Here is a 22290-nt window from a genome sequence, read left to right on the forward strand (position 1 = left end):
TCAAGCAATTTTCATCATCAGTGCGCCTTCTACACCCTCAAGAAGTGAAGTCGGTCTATATGGAGGCATTACCAAATGGACCTATAAAAACCTAATCCGATACACGTTTTTGTGAGCCTAAAATACCAGAATATTTACAATTTCAGGCAAATCAGATAAAAACTACGGTTTCTAGAAACCCAAGGTGTTAAATCGGGAGATCGTTCTTATGGGGGCTATACTAAAATATGGAGCGATACTCACCGTTTTCGGCACACCTCTTTATGACCCGAAAATACCTCTAGATTTCCAATTTCAGGCAAATAGGATAAAAACTTCGGATTCTAGAAGCCCAAGAAGTAAAATCGGGAAATCGGTCTATATGGGGGCTATACCAAAATATGGACCGATCCTCACCATTTTCGGCACACTTCTTTATGGTCCTAAAATACCTCTAGATTTCCAATTTCAGACAAATTGGATAAAAAATAAGGTTTCTATAAGCCCAAGACCCCAAATCGGGAGATCGGTCTATATGGGGGCTATACCAAAATATGGACCGATACTCACAATTTTTGGCACACGTATTTGTGGTCCTACAATACCTCCAGATTTCCAATTTCCGGTAAATTGAATAAAAACTGCGATTTCTATAAGCCAAAGAAGTAAAATCGGGAGATGGGTCTATATGGGGGCTATACCAAAATATGGACTAATACTCACAATTTTTGGCACACGTATTTGTGGTCCTATAATACCTCTAGATTTCCAATTTCAGGTAAATTGAATAAAAACTGCGGTTTCTATAAGCCCAAGAAGTAAAATCGGGAGATCGGTCTATATGTGGGCTATGCCAAAACGTGGACCTATACTCACCATTTTTGGCACACCTCTTTACGGTCACAAAATACCTTCAGATTTCAAATTTCAGGCAAATTGGAAAAAAAATACGGTTTCTATAAGCCCAAGACCCCAAATCGGGAGGTCGGTATATATGGGGACTATATCAAAACCTGGACCGATACAGCCCATCTTCGAACTTGACCTGCCTGCAGACAAAAGACGAGTTTGTGCAAAATTTCAGCACGATTGCTTCATTATTGAAGACTGTAGCGTGATTACAACAGACAGACAGACAGACAGACAGACAGACGGACATCGTTATATCGTCTTAGAATTTCTCCCTGATCAAGAATATATATACTTTATATAGTCGGAAATCGATATTTCGATGCGTTACAAACGGAATGACAAACTTATTATACCCCCGTCACCATTTTATGGTGGTGGGTATAAAAAAGTGTTGTTCCACCAAGACAACGCACCGTGCCACAAGTCATTGAGAACGATGGCAAAAATTCATGAATTGGGCTTCGAATTGCTTCCCAACCCACAGTATTCTCCAGATCTGGCCCCCAGCGACCTTTTCTTGTTCTCAGACCTCAAAAGGATGCTCGCAGGGAAAAAATTTGGCTGCAATGAAGAGGTGATTGCCGAAACTGAGGCAAAAACCGAAGGAGTATTACCAAAATGGTATCAAAATATTGGAAGGTCGTTATAATCGTTGTATCGCCCTTGAAGGGAACTATGCTGAATAATAAAAACGAATTTTTGACAAAAAATGTGTTTTTCTTTGTTAGACCGGGGACTTATCAGCCAACCTGTTGTACGAATTTATTTCGGCATAAGCCGGCTATCATGTAAAACCTTTTTTTCGGAAGGTTCAAGTGTGGTTCATTGTTTGGTTTAATGAACTGCCTGAATTTATTCTGATAATTGGTTGATAGTTTTGCTGCAAGTAGAGGATGCTGATGAGGAATGGGGTAATTCCGAAACGTGCGTCCATCCAATCATCTTGCAGTCTATAGGGCTTTGGAAAAATACGAAATCATTGTAAAAAATAGATTGTATAGGGTTCTGAAAATGCCAATGAGAATTAAAAAGATTTTTTTTCAATTAAAACTTAAACAAATTAAGTTAAGCTTATGAGAATTTGTTTTTGTTTTTTGAAGTGCTAATATTTTTGAAGTGCTAATATAAATCTCAATTTTGCTATTCTATACACTCATGTTTTCGAAAATTTTTTTGAGTCATTCGAGGAGCGCGGTTCAATTGAATAGCTTATGGCATAATTGCCCATATCATGGAAAATCCAGCGGAAAGTAACAAATCATTAATTTCTTCTAATCTTTCGCACATTATCTCAAATTGCCAATGTCATGGAATTGTTCAATGGTTAAGTGAGAACAAAAACCAAACGAATTTACACTTATTTTAACGTGGAGAATAACTTAATTAGAATCCAATTAACTAAAAACAGAGCTATTGCATTGCAACCAAATAAACCACAACAAAAGTTATTTGCAGCAAAACGCTCACGTGCTGGATTTGATACTGGGATCCCAAGAGCCAGATGTGACTAGTAAGCAATATTGTGTAATACATTATGAATGGAACTTTTAACGTTCGTTTGCACAGAGAGAGCCCTGGTAGGGATGTCATTCGAAAAAAAACACCTATATCTATTCGCGATAATTCCAGAGGACACAATCAAACAAATAAAAAAAAAAACAAAAGTTGAATTATACACAAAAAAAATTTCCGTTGTTAAACTAACGATAAATTTAACTTATTTTTATTGGAAAAAAAAAATTATTTGCTTGTAGATAAATTTGATTATTTTTATCGAAATTTTCCACCGCTTAATGAAATCTTACTTTTTTAAGTATGTCTCAAAAATTTTATGGACTAAACGTGGGTATAAAGTTCAATGACCGTACACATAAGTTCAATATGAACTAAAGCAAAAGAAGATTTTTCTACGAGCCACCATGGTGCAATGGTTAGCATGCCCGCCTTGCATACACAAGGTCGTGGGTTCGATTCCTGCTTCGACCGAACACCAAATAGTTTTTCAGCGGTGGATTATCCCACCTCAGTAATTCCGGTGACATTTCTGAGGGTTTCAAAGCTTCTTTAAGTGGTTTCACTGCAATGTGGAACGCCGTTCGGACTCGGCCATAAAAAGGAGGTCCCTTGTCATTGAGCTTAACATGAAATCGGGCAGCACTCAGTGATAAGAGAGAAGTTCACCAAGGTGGTATCACAATGGACTGAATAGTCTAAGTGAACCTGATATATCGGGCTGCCACCTAACCTAAACCTAAAGCTAAACCTACGATTCCCAAAAATAGTAAGAATGAACTACTGTATGGTTAAAAAGTCATGATTTGGCGCCAATGATTTTCTTCTTTACTTTTAGTTTATTTTTTTCTTCTATGAGATGATGTAATTTCATGAACTGCAGTTAAAAAGTACAACAGGGCATTAAAATGTCTTGGTTTTACCAACGCTTTGTGGAAATCTCAAAATGTGGAGTAAAATTTAGTTCAATTTTCGTGCGTGGTAGTTCATTCTTCCTATAAAACAGTTCACTTTTTTTCGGTGTACAAAGTTTCCAAACTATATTTGTATTTTGACAACGTTATTGGTGTAAGGTACTATAGTTCACTGAGCAATATATATGGTCGTAAGCATAGTCTTAAACATTTTTTGAAAGACTTCTCCTATTTTTTAACGCTTTTTAGATTTATAGTCAAGATACAAAAATTCAACGAATTTAAAGACGATTTCATTAATTTTGAAGAATTATTGTAGCCGAAGATACAACTTTTAAAGTCGAATCGCCTAATTCTAAGGACAAAACGCATTCAATAAAAGATCGTTATATCAAAGCAATACGTCTTCTATGTCTGAGTTGGCATCCCTATGTAATAAAGTAGTAAAAGTTTCAAGTACTTGACGTAACTAAAGAAATTTTTGCGAGTCTTACCATTAATGATTATGGAGGCGTTTGCATACAGCACGACATAAATGTTTGCCGGGACAATCCAGATTGGACAAATATTTATTTTTAAACTTTCTTCCGTTATGAATTTGCATATATAAATTATTTATTTACCCATTTTATACGAATGGACCAAACCTACAGGTTGTGACGAGTTCAATGAGCCCAACTAAACTATGTATGTCGATGACTCAGTTAAGGAATAGACGACGTTCATTGGAGAGGAACAGGATGCATAGTTCTGAAAATAGTTTGCTATTTTCTCTGATGCAAAATTAGTCATTTGCATATCGGCGACTTAAATGTGTTAAAGAAAAAAGAAAAGTATGTAGTAGATAAAATTACGTGAAACTCACGAAAAAGTAAAAACCCATACTAAACATGAATCCATAGATCACAATTGGTGAACACTGAAGAAAAATGTATACATAGAATTATAAGACCCACAAATGATCTGCGCCTGAAACAAGGCTTTATTGTAGATAAAGGGTGATTCTTTTGAGGTTAGGATTTTCATGCATTAGTATTTGACAGATCACGTGGGATTTCAGACATGGTGTCAAAGAGAAAGATGCTCAGTATGCTTTGACATTTCATCATGAATAGACTTACTAACGAGCCACAACGTCGAATTTTCAGTGAATGGGCCCTAGAAAAGTTGGCAGAAAATCCGCTTTTTTATCGACAAATTTTGTTCAGCGATGAGGCTCATTTCTGGTTGAATGGCTACGTAAATAAGCAAAATTGCCGCATTTGGAGTGAAGAGCAACCAGAAGCCGTTCAAGAACTGCCCATGCATCCCGAAAAATGCACTGTTTGGTGTGGTTTGTACGCTGGTGGAATCATTGGACCGTATTTTTTCAAAGATGCTGTTGGACGCAACGTTACGGTGAATGGCGATCGCTATCGTTCGATGCTAACAAACTTTTTGTTGCCAAAAATGGAAGAACTGAACTTGGTTGACATGTGGTTTCAACAAGATGGCGCTACATGCCACACAGCTCGCGATTCTATGGCCATTTTGAGGGAAAACTTCGGAGAACAATTCATCTCAAGAAATGGACCGGTAAGTTGGCCACCAAGATCATGCGATTTGACGCCTTTAGACTATTTTTTGTGGGGCTACGTCAAGTCTAAAGTCTACAGAAATAAGCCAGCAACTATTCCAGCTTTGGAAGACAACATTTCCGAAGAAATTCGGGCTATTCCGGCCGAAATGCTCGAAAAAGTTGCCCAAAATTGGACTTTCCGAATGGACCACCTAAGACGCAGCCGCGGTCAACATTTAAATGAAATTATCTTCAAAAAGTAAATGTCATGGACCAATCTAACGTTTCAAATAAAGAACCGATGAGATTTTGCAAATTTTATGCGTTTTTTTTTTTTAAAAAAGTTATCAAGCTCTTAACAAATCACCCTTTATATGTATAATTTCTTTAACCCGATCTTCGAATTGTTAGTCGAAGGTACGCCCAACCGAATTTAAAGCTGTTCGAAATTTTTCATTGACAGGCGTAAGGGATCTAACATTCACCACTCCTTTCTAACAACTAAAAAGCTGATCAGAATTAAAAAGTCAATTGAAAAAATGTTGACAAAAATTTTTATAGAAATAAAATTTTGGCAAAATTTTCTATGAAATAAACTTTTGGCAAAATTTTCTATGAAATAAACTTTTGACAAATTTTGACAGAAATTTTCTATAGAAATAAAACTTTGTCAAAATTTTCTATAGACATAAAACTTTGACAAAATTTTCGATAGAAATAAAATTTTGACAAAATTTTCTATAGAAATAAAATTTTGACAAAATTTTGGATAGAAATAAAATTTTGACAAAATTTTCTATACACTGAAAAAACAGTGAAATCACCAGGAAGACACTTTCGGTTAATTTTATAAAATTTTGAACATTTTTAGAAAATTTTAAATAAGCAGTATTACAAACGCTGGTATCCCGCCGATGTCATTAAAATAAGTAAATATTTTTCGACAATTTCAAGAAAATTTATTAGACATAATTAAGTTTTTTCACTTGTTAAAGAAAAATTGGTAGTTTGAAGGAAAAAATTGGAGTTCAAAATTGCAAGAATGTCTTTAGTGACATCCGAAGTTCATGATGAACATATTTGTAGTAAAATTTGCAAATTTAAAGAAATACTGAACTATTTTCTGGAAGACACGAATTTAGTTAATCTTTATGCTTCATTTGTGTATATATTTTTCCTCAGTTTTAGTTAATTTAACTAACGTACTCAAAAAATTATTAGAGTAAAGGAAACATTCTCCAAACATAATAATTCCATGAACTAAAATAAAGATAAATTGGCTTTAGTGAAATAGAGGGTTCACTTTTTTCTTTTTTTTTTTTGAGTGTAGAAATAAAATTTTGACAAATTTTTCGATAGAAATAAAATTTTGACAAAATTTTCTATAGAAATAAAATTTTGACAAAATTTTCTATAGAAATAATATTTTGACAAAATTTTCTATAGAAATAAAATTTTGACAAAATTTTCTATACAAATAAAATTTTGTCAAAATTCTCTATAGAAATAAAATTTGGACAAAATTTTCTATAGAAATAAAATTTTGACAAAATTTTCTATAGAAATAAAATTTTGACAAAATTTTCTATAGAAATAAAATTTTGACAAAATTTTCTATAGAAATACAATTTTGACAAAATTTTTTATAGAAATAAAATTTTGACAAGTTCACTTTTTTTTGAGTATAGAAATAAAATTTTGACAAAATTTTTTATAAAAATAAAATTTTGACAAAATTTTCTATAGAAATAAAATTTTGACAAAACTTTGTATAGAAATAAAATTTTGACAAAATTTTCTATAGAAATAAAATTTTGACAAAATTTTCTATAGCAATAAAATTTTGACAAAATTTTCTATAGAACTTAAATATTGACAAAAGTTTCTATAGAAATTAAATATTGACAAAAGTTTATAAAGAAATAAAATTTTGACAAAATTTTCTATAGAAATAAAATTTTGAGAACATTTTCTATAGAAATAAAATTTTGACAAAATTTTCTATAGAAATAAAATTTTGAGAATATTTTCTGTACAATCCTGTGAGGTTTACGATATAGGACTGTTTTTAAGAATTCCAAGTTGGGTTTTGTTTGTCGCTTAGGATGTCTTACCGCTAGACTCTCTTTTATGGGAATGGCTATATATTGGTAAGCATAGTATGGGGAAGCCATGATTGATTACATTCAGCGGTAAGCGATGTAATTTGAGTAGTTTTCTCATATATGGGAAATTTTTTATCCACTTGCGCGAAAAAAGAGTTCCCATAGTGTATAAAATAATTGCTTTATAGTTACATTTTTATAAGAAACAGATTTTCTTATATAGGAAAAGTAATGCAAATTTAAATTTCATTCAGAAAATTCATTTAAATACAATTCATGTTTTTAGGTGTTTTATATCAGGTGTATATTATAATTATATTTTCGTTAAACATAGTTTAACATTTTCTGTAGAAATAAAATTTGGACAAAATTTTCTATGGAAATAAAATTTGAACAAAATTTTCTATAGAAATAAAATTTTTACAAAATGAAAAATTTTCTATAGAAATAATATTTTTAAAAATAAGCTTTTTTGTTTGGTAGTTTTATTATGCAGAGAAATAAAATTTTGACAAAATTGTTTATAGAAAAAAATTTGACAAAATTTTCTATAGAAATAAAATTTTGACAAAATTTTTTTAGCAATAAAATTTGACAAAATTTTCTATAGAAATAAAATTTTGACAAAATTTTTTTAGCAATAAAATTTGACAAAATTTTCTATTGAAATACAATTTTGATATATTTTGTCAAAATTTTCTATAGAAATAAAATTTTGTCAAAATTTTCTATAAAAATAAAATTTTGACAAAATTTTCTATATTCAAAGGAATTCGGCTGTGAGTACCAAACGAAAGTGCTGACTACTAAATGACAGTTACAAAGGTTTTATAAGGTTGGTTGTGCCTATCGAATTCGATCAAAATTTTTCTATAGAAATAATATTTTTAAAAATAAAAATTTTTTGTTTGGTAGTTATATTATGCAGAGAAATAAAATTTTGACAAAATTGTCTATAGAAATAAAATTTTCTATAGAAATAAAATTTTGACAACATTTTTTATAGAAATAAAATTTGACAAAATATTCTATAGAAATAAAATTTTGTCAAAATTTTCTATAAAAATAAAATTTTGACAAAATTTTCTATAGAAATAATAGTTTACAAAATAAGATGTTTTTGTTTGGTAGTTTTTTGGTAAAAAAAAATTCTCCAAAATGTAGTAGATTATTTTTGGCTCGAGTAGCAACAATGCTTCCCGATCCACTGGAAGGAGCAAATTTCATCCGATCTGGCAAGTGATGCACAGAGAGTATTAAGAAAACAAGAGGACGAAAATTTCTCTTCTACAATAACAACAAATGTCAACTCTATAGATGTCGCAGAATGCCTGCAGCTTTGGTATAACCGACGTTGCGGTCGATGCGCTGTTTTGATAAGGCATCGGCAGTTATAATTTCAAATTGTCTGCCAAAAAAATTAATAGAATGAAAAGATTTATATAAAAGAACATTTGTTACTACAAAGTAGGTTCTAAATCCTATTTTTCTTACGTTTCATAAGGCCGGCAGAGAACTGAACTGGGTGACGCCGACGCAAACTGTATGATATGTTATTTGAGAGAAGCGCCGACAAAAACTTTATGACATTAGATAAATTTCCTCATGACTGCCACCTACTGTCGCAGCTTCGCTTGACAGTTTCGTTCTCTTGTTATCTTAATACTCTCTGGTATGCACTCCAACTATCGTGCAAAAACTAGTTCAAATAATTATATATAGCCCCTATATATAAACTGATCCCCAGATGTGACATGTGGAGCCTCTTGGAGGAGTAATTTTTCATCCAATCCGTTTGAAATTTGGTACGCTATGTAAGTATATGCTTTATAACAATAATCTCTTCATAATTTATATGGATGGAGGCTATACAAAACCTAACTTCAGAGTTGAAAATTTGTCCATATCCCCCCAATATAAAATGAACCCAAATATTTCACTTCTGGTCGCGTTGAATTTGTACTTCTAATTATCATAAAAAAATTGTTTCATATCATATCAATTTTTTATTTAACATATGGACTAAGTTACAATTTAGTAGACAATTTTAAGAAGGCTTAAGAGACCTTGTCATCTGCAACTGTTGCCACAACCCAAGTAATGCGATTATGGATGACATCGTCTTTAGTAGAACTTTGTACGCATTCCATGATTGAGATTACACAAGATTCAGCATGAACGAACTTTCAGCCGTATTTACTTGTTTTTAGTTTCAATTGAATAGTGGCTCCCCTCCATTATAACTAAATTTCAAACTTTTATTTATAACAGACCAAAGATTGTTTCTTACATGTTAATTAAAACGTTCACCGTACGCTATTATCATTTTCGAGTATACTCACAAGTTATGCTAATAAAATACGACACGCAATGGAAACCATCACGTTTTTCTACCGCATATATACCAGTATTGAATGAACTTGCATGAAAAATAAAAACGTCCATGGTATGTTATTTAAATAATCGAAAATCTATTAGATTTTCTTAGAATATTCAAAAAAGGAAGTGGAAATTTTTGGAATTGTTTTTTTTTATAGAAGAAAAAATAGTTCTTCAAGAATCTAAGAATCGTGGAAATTATCGCTGTGGTTAACTAATCATCCCATCGGCACTCAAAAAACAGTCAACCCAACTAGAAGGAAAATTTTGGTTAATTAAAAAAAAATTAATAAGATGTCTTACACACAAAAAAAATCTGATTCAATCACGAAATTAATTGATCCCAGTAATTTCTTAATTGAAACGCCTTCAATCACAGATATGATAGTATCAATTAAAAAATTAATTGATACTATTATTATTTTTGATTGATTTTTGAATTCAATTAAGACATTCATTGGAAATTTTTTCGTGAAATTTTTTTCTGTGTACAAACACGATTTCACAAAAATATGTAAATCTTTCTCGAAAAATTCAAGAAATTTTATTAGACGTAATTAATTTTTTCACTTGCAAAGGAAAATTTCATAATTTGAAGGAGCAAATTGGATTTCAAAATTGCAAAAATTTCTTTAGTACACTGAAAAAAATATTTACGTGGTATTAAAGACTATGCAACCTCAATTTTAGGATGAGCAATTTACACATTATTAAGGACAAATTTCTTTAAAATAATGTAATTTTAATTAAATGAAAGTTTATAATCTTTGCTTCAATTTTTTTTCATTAAATCTAAACATTTTTAAAATCGGCGTTCCTTCGTTAAAGTCGCATGTCTTCAAACTAAGGCAAATTTTCCTTAAAGTAAAGAAACACATTTTTGATTTAAAGAAATGGTCCTTAGATTAATTGAAATATTGAATCTTTAGGTTTAAGATAAAAGAAATCGTCCTTAAATTAACTGGAATATTGAATCTTTGGATTTAAGATAAAAACACTTCAAATATATGCTGAGACTTACTTTGAGGAGTTAGCGTCTATGGTTTAAAGTGTTTTTGGAACTAAGAAAATATTTGTTACTCTGAAGTATCCATTATAATTTGAATTTTTAAACTGACATTTGTTTGTACGCTTTATTAATATACCGGGAAAATAGAATGAAAATTCGATAAATGAGATCTGTATCCTAGTTTTAATTTTATAGATCCTATATTCAAAGCCAGACAGGTCGCTAAAAAATTTACTTATTTTAAAGAAGCCGCATCTTTGGCTCGGAATCAACACCAAAATCCCTAAAGAGAGGCCAAAATCTTTGGATTCAAGTAAACTTTTTTTGAGTGTGTCATACGAAGTTCAAGATGGGTGCGTTATTGATAAAATTTATAAATTTTGAGAAATTCTGAACTATTCGGTGGGAGACACGAATTTAGTAAATATATAAAAAATAGTATATATATAAATATATATAAAATATAAGGTTAGGTTAGGTTAAAGTGGCAGCCCGATTAAGTTTCATGCTCACTTAGACTATTCAGTCCATTGTGATACCAAAAGTACCTATTACATATGTGCACTTCTAGTTTTAACGGTTGAACCTTCTCGATTACTTTCTTCTGTTGAACCAACCAGATTGTTCCAAAAACATTAGCAGACTGCTTAAGTTAACGTTTACCAGGTCCGCCAGTAATCTGAAGCTATATGCCCCTAAAATTTGCTTACGCCTTACACAAAATGCAGGACACTCACACAAGAGGTGTTTTATTGATTCCTTTTCCTCCGCATCATGACAGCTCATACAATAGTCATTATACTTCGCGCCAATAGTTTTTGCAAAATCGTCTATCAGGCAGCGACCCGTTATAGCAGTTATCAGGAGTGATATCTGGCGTCTCGAGAACACTAGCATATCTAGTGTGCGGTTTAAGTTTAAATGGGGCCATATTTGCTTGGCGTCGTTACAACCCCAATTCTCCCATCGAACATTTGCCATCATGACAGCCTTCTCACGCAGTAAGAGCTTGCAGGTAGCCAGAGGCATACCAACAGATTCTAGTTCCCCTGGAATATGTAAGGTAGTTCCTAGCCTTGCTAGCTCATTTGCTTCGCAGTTCCCCGGTATGTTCCTATGGCAAGGCACCCATATTAGGTAAATATTGTGCTGCTCAGCCATCTCATTGAGAGATTTGCGGCAGCCGATGGCCGTTTTCGAGTTGAGGAACACAGAGTCCAAAGATTTTATTGCAGGTTGACTGTCTGAGTATATATGTTATTAATGCCAATATTGCTTGGAGCATTACTTCTCAGCCAATTCACCACTTCTCTTATTGCTAATATTTCAGCTTGAAAAACACTACAGTGATCAGGTAATCTTTTCGCTATTCGAAGTTCCAGATCTTTAGAATATACTCCGAAACCCACTTGTCCATCCAATTTGGAGCCATCAGTGTAGAAATCCATATATCTTTTATTCCCAGGGGTCCGTGTACACCACGCCTCACTGTTGGGAATTAGAGTCTCAAACTTTTTGTCAAAAAGTGGTCTCGCCAAAGTGTAATCCACCTCGTTAGGCACATCTGGCATTATTTTGAGGACCGAACTGTGACCGTAACTTTTTCCCAACCACTGCGATAGCTCACGCAACCGCAAAGCCGTTGTTGCAGCTGATTGTTTGGTCAAAATATCTAAAGGCAATAGATGCAGTATGACATTAAGGGAATTTGTTCCTGTCTTGCTGAATGCACCTGAGATACACAAGCACGCCATAATATAAAATATAACATTACTTCATTTTTCAAACGTACGCAAAAAATTATTAAAGTCAAGGAAACTTTCTCGAAACATAATAATTCCATGAACTAAAATAGAATTAATTTGGCTTTTGTGGGATACAGGCTTCACTTAGTCCTTAGTCACCACCTGTGTTATCACAATGGACGGAATTGTCTAGGCGACAGATATTATCCGAAATACTGCCGCTATTAGCATTTTGACATATTTAAGACAATATGTCGAACAATCTGAGCTCAATCGTTCCAAGCAATGTTACCGTTGTTCCACTTTTGTGGCAAATTTTCCACTTTTTTTCAAGCGGTCATACTTTTGTGTCACCTTTTTGTTGTGCCACTAAATGTGATACTTTTCACAATGTTGCCCAAATTTTTTGCCATGCTGTGCCACTTTTACTTCTTTTTGATTTACTTTTGATTTTAATATTATATTTTTTCACTGTCGAATATTTTTATTGTATACAAATATCTGCAAGGAGGACACAACCAATATTTCAATTAAATTTGATTGTAATCATAACAATTCTACATACCCACTTTTCACACTCACTGTATAATGTATGTTCGAGTGTTAGGGCAACTTAAAATTTTGCACTCTCATTTCATTGCTACTCTCCTGGCGTTTCTCGATTCTCTTTTCAACATAACAAATTCTCCGTTAGCAGAGATTTAATATAAAACTTTTGACTACCACCGAGCAATGATCATTCATCTAAGAAAAGTCGGAAGTAATAGTCGTATCTAAATATCTCGATACAAACGAAACGAAATCATAGAATAAACCTTCATTCGAGCAAACGTAGAAATATAAAGTTAAGGGAACAAGCAAAACAAATACCAAAGTAAAAAGTGAAAAAAATAATTTTAAAATATTATTAAGATAAAGATTATTTAATTGTATGCCAAGTGATATAATACACCGCTGTGAAAAAAAACATAATAATTTTTTATAAATTATTTCTTTAAAAAAACACAAGAAAAGTGTCACTCAAAACATCTAAACAAATCAATCGACCAAAAAGATAATAAACAAAAATCAAAATGAATGTGGAAGATTTTCGAAAGCATGGCAAAGAAATGATCGATTATATTTGCAATTATGCAAAAAATATTGAAGAACGTGATGTGGCGCCAACTTTGGATCCCGGCTATTTAAAACAATTGTTGCCAGGTATGAAATCGAAAAAGGAAACAAACTAAATATATATAAAAAAGGAAAACTAAATAAATATAAAAAAATGGCTGTATAGTGAACTTAAGAAAATAATAATATGAATAATTGTGCATATGCAATTTAGACAGCATTAAAAAATGCTTCAAAAAATTGACCTAATCGCTTTAAATTAAAAATTGGTGGACCTTGGAACAACACTATTGGACATCTTCTTGATGCAGAGTATGGAGTATGCTTAAATGTGACAAATATATATGTTAAATTGTCTTGTGGTTTATACAGCTAAAATAAAACTAAAATTCTTTAAATAAAAAATAAATCGAAATCGTGTCTTCAAGAATACTTTTTGACATTCGACCGGTTCGAATTTTAATATTTTATTTTTATTTTAATTTTCGTTTGTTATAATGTTACTCACCCAGCAAAAAAATTGGAAGTTGTCCCACAAACATTTCTTTTAAAGCACATCGCGGAATCCCCATCGATTTTTTTTTTCAACATTCGATGCAGTCCTTTTGGACAAAAATATGGAAAATTTAAGTTTTGGACAATTAAATTTCACAAAACAATCGAAAATCAATGGGATTTGAACCTGTACCGTTTAATATTTCCACTTCCATGGAAGTTCTTTTCAAAAGGTTTTGCAATCACAATGGACTGAATAGTCTAAGTGACCTAGAGGTTTTGCAAATTACGAGAATTTTTAATTTTTGTTTGATTTTTAATACATGCCGAAAATAACAAAATAAAGACAATGTATATATAACGTAAAAAGATATTTTTTTAGAAAAATATTTGATTAAAAATTGCCGCTAGTGAGATTTGAACCATCGTTCTTTACTTTTTCAATCATAATAGTGGAAAACATCTCAGGAAGTAGTTAGAATGTCATGTCATGGTGTCATATTTGGTTCATATCACAAACATTTGAATAGACGTTTTGATACATCGTGTTCAACCAGAGTGTGTTAGCGTTCTGTTACGGTGCCAACAGACCCATGTTAAACCCCCGGTGGAAGCGAAGAAGTTTTTCAATTTGTAAAAATTAAATAATAAGAAAATAAACGTGTGACAAAAAATACTGATAAAAATAAAAAATTAAAATGGAGGAAAAAAATTGTTTTTAAGCCTTTTTAAATTTCGCCATCCAAATGAACTTCCAAGGCACAACTTCTAAAGCAATGGAAAGGATTCAAAAATGGAGTAATTCCGTCCTATGACAAGCCCATGTAAACTTCATTGGAGATGATCGAATTTTGCACGGATCCAAACTATTTTTTTGGAAGCTCTTTTTGTGCCGAGAGTTTTTAAGTTTTGGAAATAGTTCTAACAATAAATACATTCGACGCCATTTATACAAGAAATTAAAATTAAAAAATAAAATAGTATAAAATTCAAATATATATATATATATATATATATATATATATATATATATATATATATATATATATATATATATATATATATATATATATATATATATATATATATATATATATATATATATATATATATATATATATATATATATATATATATATATATATATATATATATATATATACATATATATATATGTATATATATATATATATATATATATATATATATATATGTATATATATATATATATATATATATATATATATATATATATATATATATATATATATATATATATATATATATATATATATATATATATATATATATATATATATATATATATATATATATATATATATATATATATATATATATATATATATATATATATATATATATATATATATATATATATATATATATATATATATATATATATATATATATATATATATATATATATATATATATATATATATATATATATATATATATATATATATATATATATATATATATATATATATATATATATATATATATATAGCTAATAAAATCGATGGCCGGTTTTTCATTCCGAGAATCCGGAAGCTGTTCATGCCATAAAGATCCACCTGGGTGCGTTTATAGCAAGTTTGGCGAGGGTACCGGGAATCTCGCCAATATTTGTGATGGCCATAAGGACCATCCAAATTGAATTTCTTTTCATCGCTAAATCGCGACCTTAGAATGACAAGGTTCTAAGTGAATAGGGATTTAGTGTACACTTAGAACCTTGTCATTCTAAGGTCGCGAAATATAACCGTTTCGAGCTCATCATCCCAAAACTTGTATTTTACAGCAAAAGATATACGAGCATTTTTATGGTGTTGTGTTAACCGCGGTTTAGGAATATTATTTTCGTATTTTAGTCCTATATCGTGTTTGATAATTTGCTGAATTCGTTGTCTAGTCACATTCAGACCCAATTCTACTTTTATTTCTCTGCAGCTCAAATTTTCATTGGCAGCAAATTGGCGAATATGTCGCTTTGTCCTTTGGTCAACGGTTGGAATGCGCCCACTGCGTTTAGCACAATCATAGTTTGTGCGTTTTTTTTAATTGCTAATCGTAGTGCGGTGTCGATTTGTCGCCGATGCAATTTCTCAAATTTTTTTGCCAGCTAGGTCCATGACGTCGCTAGTATTAAATGCATATTATTTTTATATAGTACCAACCTTCAAATGATTCGTGTCAAAATTTGACATCTGTAAGTCAATTAGTTGGTGAGATAGAGCGTCTTTTGTGACGCAACTTTTGTTATTGTAAAAAAAAATGGGAAAAAGTAATTTTCGTGTTTTGATAAAATACTGTTTTCTGAAGGGAAAAAATACGGTGGAAGCAAAAACTTGGCTTGATAATGAGTTTCCGGACTCTGCCCCAGAGAAATCAACAATAATTGATTGGTACACTGAAACAAATATTGACCTAATATTGAAGATTATGCAACTTAAGTTTTAGGACTCGAAATTTACGCAATGCTAAGGACAAACTTCTTTAAAATAATGACATTTTAATTAAAGAAAGTTTATAATTTTTTTCATTAAATTTACGACATAAATCTTGAAATTTTGTGTCCCTCTGTTGAAGTTGTAGATCTTTGAAGTAAGGCAAATGTTCCTTAAAACAAAGAAAAACATTTTTAACTTAAAGAAATCGTCTTTAATTCAACTGACATATTGAATTTTTAAATTTAAGATAAAAACGCTTCAAATATAGGCTAAGACTTATATTAAGGATTTGCATCTTTGGTTTAAAGTTTTTTTTTAGCATTAAGAAACAGTTTTAACTTTGAAGTACTTGGCATAATTTGGATTTTGAAAGTGGAATTTGTTTGTAAATGAATACCTTTATTAATATATCGCAAACAGAGAATAAATAAACATTCGTTGAATGAGATCTGTATCCAATTTTAATTCTATCGATCCTAGATTTAAAGCCAGGGAGGTCCGTAAAAATGTTTTTATTTTAAAGAAGCCGCATCTTTGGCTCGGAATCAATCCAAAATCCTTAAAGGAAGGTCAAAATCTTTGGATCCAAGTAAACTTTTTTTGAGTGTATGCAAAATTCAAGCGTGGTGAAATGAGCACGGAGGACGGTGAACGCAGTGGACTCCTGAAAGAGGTGGATACCGACGAAAACATAAAAAAAATCCACAAAATGATTTTGAATGAACCGTAAAATGAAGTTGATCGAGATAGCAGAGGCCTTAAAGATATTGAAGGAACGTGTTGGTCATATCATTCATCAATATTTGGATATGCGGAAGCTCTGTGCAAAATGGGTGCCGCGCGAGCTCACATTTGACCAAAAAAAAAAAACGTGTTGATGATTCTGAGCGGTGTTTGCAGCTGTTAATTCGTAATACACCCGAGTTTTTCCGTCGATATGTGACAATGGATGAAACGTGGCTCCATCACTACACTCCTGAGTCCAATCGACAGTCGGCTCAGTGGACAGCGACCGGTGAACCCTCTCCGAAGCGTGGAAAGACTCAAAAGTCCGCTGGCAAAGTAATGGCCTCTGTTTTTTGGGATGCGCATGGAATAATTTTTATCGATTATCTTGAGAAGGGAAAAACCATCAACAGTAACTATTATATGGCGTTATTGGAGCGTTTGAAGGTCGAAATCGCGACAAAACGGCCCCATATGAAGAAGAAAAAAGTGTTGTTCTACCAAGACAACGCACCGTGCCACAAGTCATTGAGAACGATGGCAAAAATTCATGAATTGGGCTTCGAATTGCTTTCCCACCCACCGTATTCTCCAGATCTGGCCCCCAGCGGCTTTTTCTTGTTCTCAGACCTCAAAAGGATGCTCGAAGGGAAACAATTTGGCTGCAATGAAGAGGTGATCGCCGAAACTGAGGCCTATTTTGAGGCAAAACCGAAGGAGTACTACCAAAATGGTATAAAAAAACGTTATAAACGTTGTATCGCTCTTGAAGGGAACTATGTTGAATATTATTATTATTATTAGTTTATTTAAAATCATAATAAATTATGAAAATAAATACAAAAAAATGAAGGTACTAACAACTAAGGTTTTCGATCTAAACTATGTTGAATAATAAAAACGAATTTTGACAAAAAAATGTGTTTTCTTTGTGAGACCGGGGACTTATCAGCCAACGTGTCTGTTATTCATGGTTTCTCCTTCAGAAGAGACCATGCGGAAACAAATAGACTTATGTGAATAAACTCATGTCGCAGGACCCACACGATATAATAAATAATTTCACTTCATCAATTTCAAATCGTATAAGAATAAAGCATTATGTTAACATCTATTGTTTTACTTACAAGAAAAACAAATTCCGCAGAAGTTTATTATAAGCAGATTGTTTATTTATATACCTGAAAATTCCGCCCGGTTCTATAATATCATCAACATCATCATTGCATGCTATTGTTTATAAACAAAACTCGATTGGTTTTCATAATTATACTCATTTTACAGTTAATTTATAGCTAGCCAAAGTTTGTTCTGTCTAATTTAATATCTTGATCGGAAAGTATTCATTTGGACATTGTATTCGAAAAAAAAATTCCATGGACCATTAAGAAAATTTCCTTGCGTTTTCTGCAATTGTTTGTAGTTTTTGTGATTTTTGCGATTGGAAAAAATATTGTTTTCTTATTTTCTTTTCTTTTTTTGAAATTTGTAATAAATTTAATGATCGGCCAGAGAGAAATTTCAGATAATACAAGAAGATTTAGGCAAAAATTCTATTCAAAATAAAATACCAACCTACGTTTAAACATTAAATAAATTTATGACTTTGGTGAAATTAATGGTGGTCATGAAAAACATTCCAAGGATTAAGGTGAAACGGAAATTAATGAAGAAATTATTATTTTTTTTCGAACACTATCTGGTAGATTGGTACTGCGTTATTTGCTTAATATAAAGTTGACTAATAGGTAATGTTATATTTATTATTCATATGTTTCTAAATTCACTAACCATTTAATACCTATTCAAAATCTTATACAGTTGTGAGTTCGTATTGGTACCTGGGGTCGTATAATTAGTTTTAATATCCCGTGTAAAAATTGGGGGGTCTAATTAGATTTGATTAGATCTCAAAATTGGCCCCAGATATCCAAGGGATAGATATAAATATATCTAAGACATTAGATCTAGGCCAATATTATGATCTGATCAGATCTAATTCCATAGTAATTAGATATGTCTAGATCCTGCCATTTTTCGGATGTACCCATATCTAATCGTATCAAATCAGATCTTTCAATTTTTACTCGAGATGTTACTTTAACATTGCATTTTGAAGTACCATTATTTTTATTAAAAAAAAAATACATTGTAGAAACATAGGAGCTACATTTTCTCTCACCGGTCATTTGTCATTATAATAGCCTTCTCCCACGGAATTTGCTAGTGATTCCGTGCCAAAGACATCTTCAGGGAGTTATCTAACTCTACATATAAACTCTATACAATTAAAATTAGGATACAGATCTGATTTATCCAATTTCCATTCTATCTTTGCTATAACAGGTTGGCTGATAAGTCCCCGGTCTGACACATACATGGCGTCGCTAGTATTAAATGCATATTATTTTTATATAGTACCAACCTTCAAATGATTCGTGTCAAAATTTGACGTCTGTAAGTCAATTAGTTTGTGAGATAGAGCATCTTTTGTGAAGCAACTTTTGTTATTGTGAAAAAAATGGAAAAAAGGAATTTCGTGTTTTGATAAAATACTGTTTTCTGAAGGGAAAAAATACGGTGGAAGCAAAAACTTGGCTTGTTAATGAGTTTCCGGACTCTGCCCCAGGGAAATCAACAATAATTGATTGGTATGCAAAATTCAAGCGTGGTGAAATGATCACGGAGGACGGTGAACGCAGTGAACGCCCGAAAGAGGTGGTTACCGACGAAAACATCAAAAAAATCCACAAAATGATTTTGAATGACCGTAAAATGAAGTTGATCGATATAGCAGAGGCCTCAAAGGAACGTGTTGGTCATATCATTCATCAATTTTTGGAGATGCGGAAGCTGTGCAAAATGGGTGCCGCGCGAGCTCACATTTGACCACAAACAACAACGTGTTGATGATTCTGAGCGGTGTTTGCAGCTGTTAACTCGTAATACACCCGAGTTTTTCCATCGATATGTGACAATGGATGAAACATGGCTCCATCACTACACTCCTGAGTCCAATCGACAGTCGGCTGAGTGGACAGCGACCGATGAACCATCTCCGAAGCGTGGAAAGACTCAAAACTCCGCTGGCAAAGTAATGGCCTCTGTTTTTTGGGATGCGCATGGAATAATTTTTATCGATTATCTTGAGAAGGGAAAAACCATCAACAGTGACTATTATATGACGTTATTGGAGCGTTTGAAGGTCGAAATCGCGGCAAAATGGCCCCATATGAAGAAGAAAAAAGTGTTGTTCCACCAAGACAACGCACCGTGCCACAAGTCATTGAGAACGATGGCAAAAATTCATGAATTGGGCTTCGAATTGCTTCCCCACCCACCGTATTCTCCAGATCTGGCCCCCACACGCACAGAAAAACCATGTTTGGACATGGTTGCCGCATCCATTTAATGCTTATCTAGAGCATGTAATTGCCGCGAAAACCATGTATTTTGTCTTTGTAAAAATAGTTTTCGAGCGGAGAAAAATGTATGGTGGCAATAAGCATTTGAATGGTTCTCAAATGCCGCAAACATGTTTTATCATTTAAATGATAGAATTTGAAACCATTAAATGGTCGGGAAAATCATGTTCCTGACCATTCCATTTTTTTACTTTTTTACAGGGAAAAAAGTATTTTTATAGGTTGAGTATAGACATGCCTAGAACCATTACATGGCCATAAAAACCATTTACATTTTTTTCGTGACCATTTAATTTTTTTAACTTTTTTGCAGCGAAAAGAATTTTATAAAACCCTGACCAGGTACACACGATTTTCATTTTGCGCGTCAGTCGTGTGTTGATTGTTTCTTGGAATGGACGAAGAATACGGATTTTTTGTGTTAATTTATTTAAGTGGCACGTGGTTTTATGTGACCACAAAAAAAGGAAAGTGTAATTGAAAAAATGTACCTGTTTTTTGTTCTGCATTTTGCTATATGGTATCATTTATTATTATTTGCAGTTATATGATGTCTGCGTTTGTACATTTGATGAGCACGATGTAAATATGGAATAATTACTTATTGTTGAAATTGAAATAAAATAGAGTGTGTAAAAATATATGATGTTTGCTTGAACGGCATTATAAATACAAATAAACAATGAATTAGTTTATAAATAAATAAAAACAAACAAAAAAAAATTAATTTTGTGTTTTCTTTTCTCAAGTGGCGTCCTTTTTTCGACGATGAAAAAAGTTTTTTCATAAAGGTTGGGACCATGTTCTTTTAACTAGGAGAAAAACATTTTTAATGAATACCACAACATTTTAAATTGTGACCATTGTCTTTTCATTCAAACAAAATTCTTTTTATCAATATAATAACATTTTAGATGAGGACAATTATATTTTTCTTAGAACCATGTTCACTGAGCCAACATGGTTGCAGGTTAAAATGTTACATGGTCGCCGCAAAAATAGCTCCTATCATATTATTTTGCTCTTCGAATATGATTGTGACAATCATGTTTCTTCTCTGCGTGCAGCGACTTTTTCTTTTTCTCAGACCTCAAAAGGATGCTCGCAGGGAAAAAATTGGCTGCAATGAAGAGGTGATCGCCGAAACTGAGGCCTATTTTGAGGCAAAACCGAAGGAGTACTACCAAAATGGTATCAAAAAATTGGAAGGTCATTATAATCGTTGTATCGCTCTTGAAGGGAACTATGTTGAATAATAAAAACCAGGGATCCGGAGCGGAGCGGAGCGGAGCGAGGAGCGGAGCGGAGCAAGCCCTTTTTTTGCCGGAGCGGGAGCGGAGCGGGAGCGGCATTTCTAAAATCCGGAGCGGAGCGGGAGCGGAGCGGTTTCCAAATGAAAAACCGCTCCGCTCCGAATAAAATATTACTTGAATGAAATGTGTAACTTTGAAATTACTTAGTACTTAGCGTAGTGTGAGTAAACGTTTAAAATATACGATATGTATTTTTGTACGTACGTATATTGGGGAAAACACAAAGTGTTTTTTTAGTAATTGTTTTCAAAAACGGCAAATGTCAAAATATATCTCTAGTATGTGTTGTAAAAGTAACAACAGTACTTTCGATCAATTTCATCCCGTATTACTACAAAGATGTTTGTAATGAACGCCAAATAAATGCAATTAAACGATCTTATTTATATTTAATTTTTTAGTTTTCTACACTAAAAAAAATATTGTCGTGAAGTCAAAGATTTCATGTCCTTAGAATAAGAATACAAATTTTGCTTAACAAGGAAGACGCATTTCTCTAAAATAAAGTTTTTTTCCTTGTCCAAAAGTCAATAAACTTTTGAATGAAGTTGTAATGTCCTTATAATAAAGTGATTTTACTTAAAAATGTGTATCATAACATGAAAGATAAAATTTTTGAGGTAAGGTC

At 32.1% G+C, this 22290-nt stretch overlaps 2 protein-coding genes across 4 annotated transcripts in view; one reads left to right on the plus strand and one right to left on the minus strand.

Moving 5' to 3' along the window:
- Rpp25 (ribonuclease P protein subunit Rpp25) overlaps positions 1-22290 on the minus strand; it is a 172306-nt gene that overhangs the window by 130373 nt on the left and 19643 nt on the right. The gene's annotated exons all lie outside the window — the stretch shown is intronic.
- The window catches only part of Tdc1 (Tyrosine decarboxylase 1), a 30039-nt gene continuing 20598 nt past the window's right edge, over positions 12850-22290 (plus strand). For both annotated transcript variants that reach the window (XM_075310377.1, XM_075310378.1), the window contains exon 1: positions 12850-13316. In XM_075310377.1, coding sequence (XP_075166492.1) covers positions 13187-13316 — 130 coding nt within the window. In that variant the 5' untranslated portion in view covers positions 12850-13186. The remainder of the gene's footprint in view (positions 13317-22290) is intronic.

Source organism: Haematobia irritans, chromosome 5 (genome assembly GCF_050003625.1).
Source record: "Haematobia irritans isolate KBUSLIRL chromosome 5, ASM5000362v1, whole genome shotgun sequence".
In the NCBI taxonomy this organism is placed as follows: domain Eukaryota; kingdom Metazoa; phylum Arthropoda; class Insecta; order Diptera; family Muscidae; genus Haematobia; species Haematobia irritans.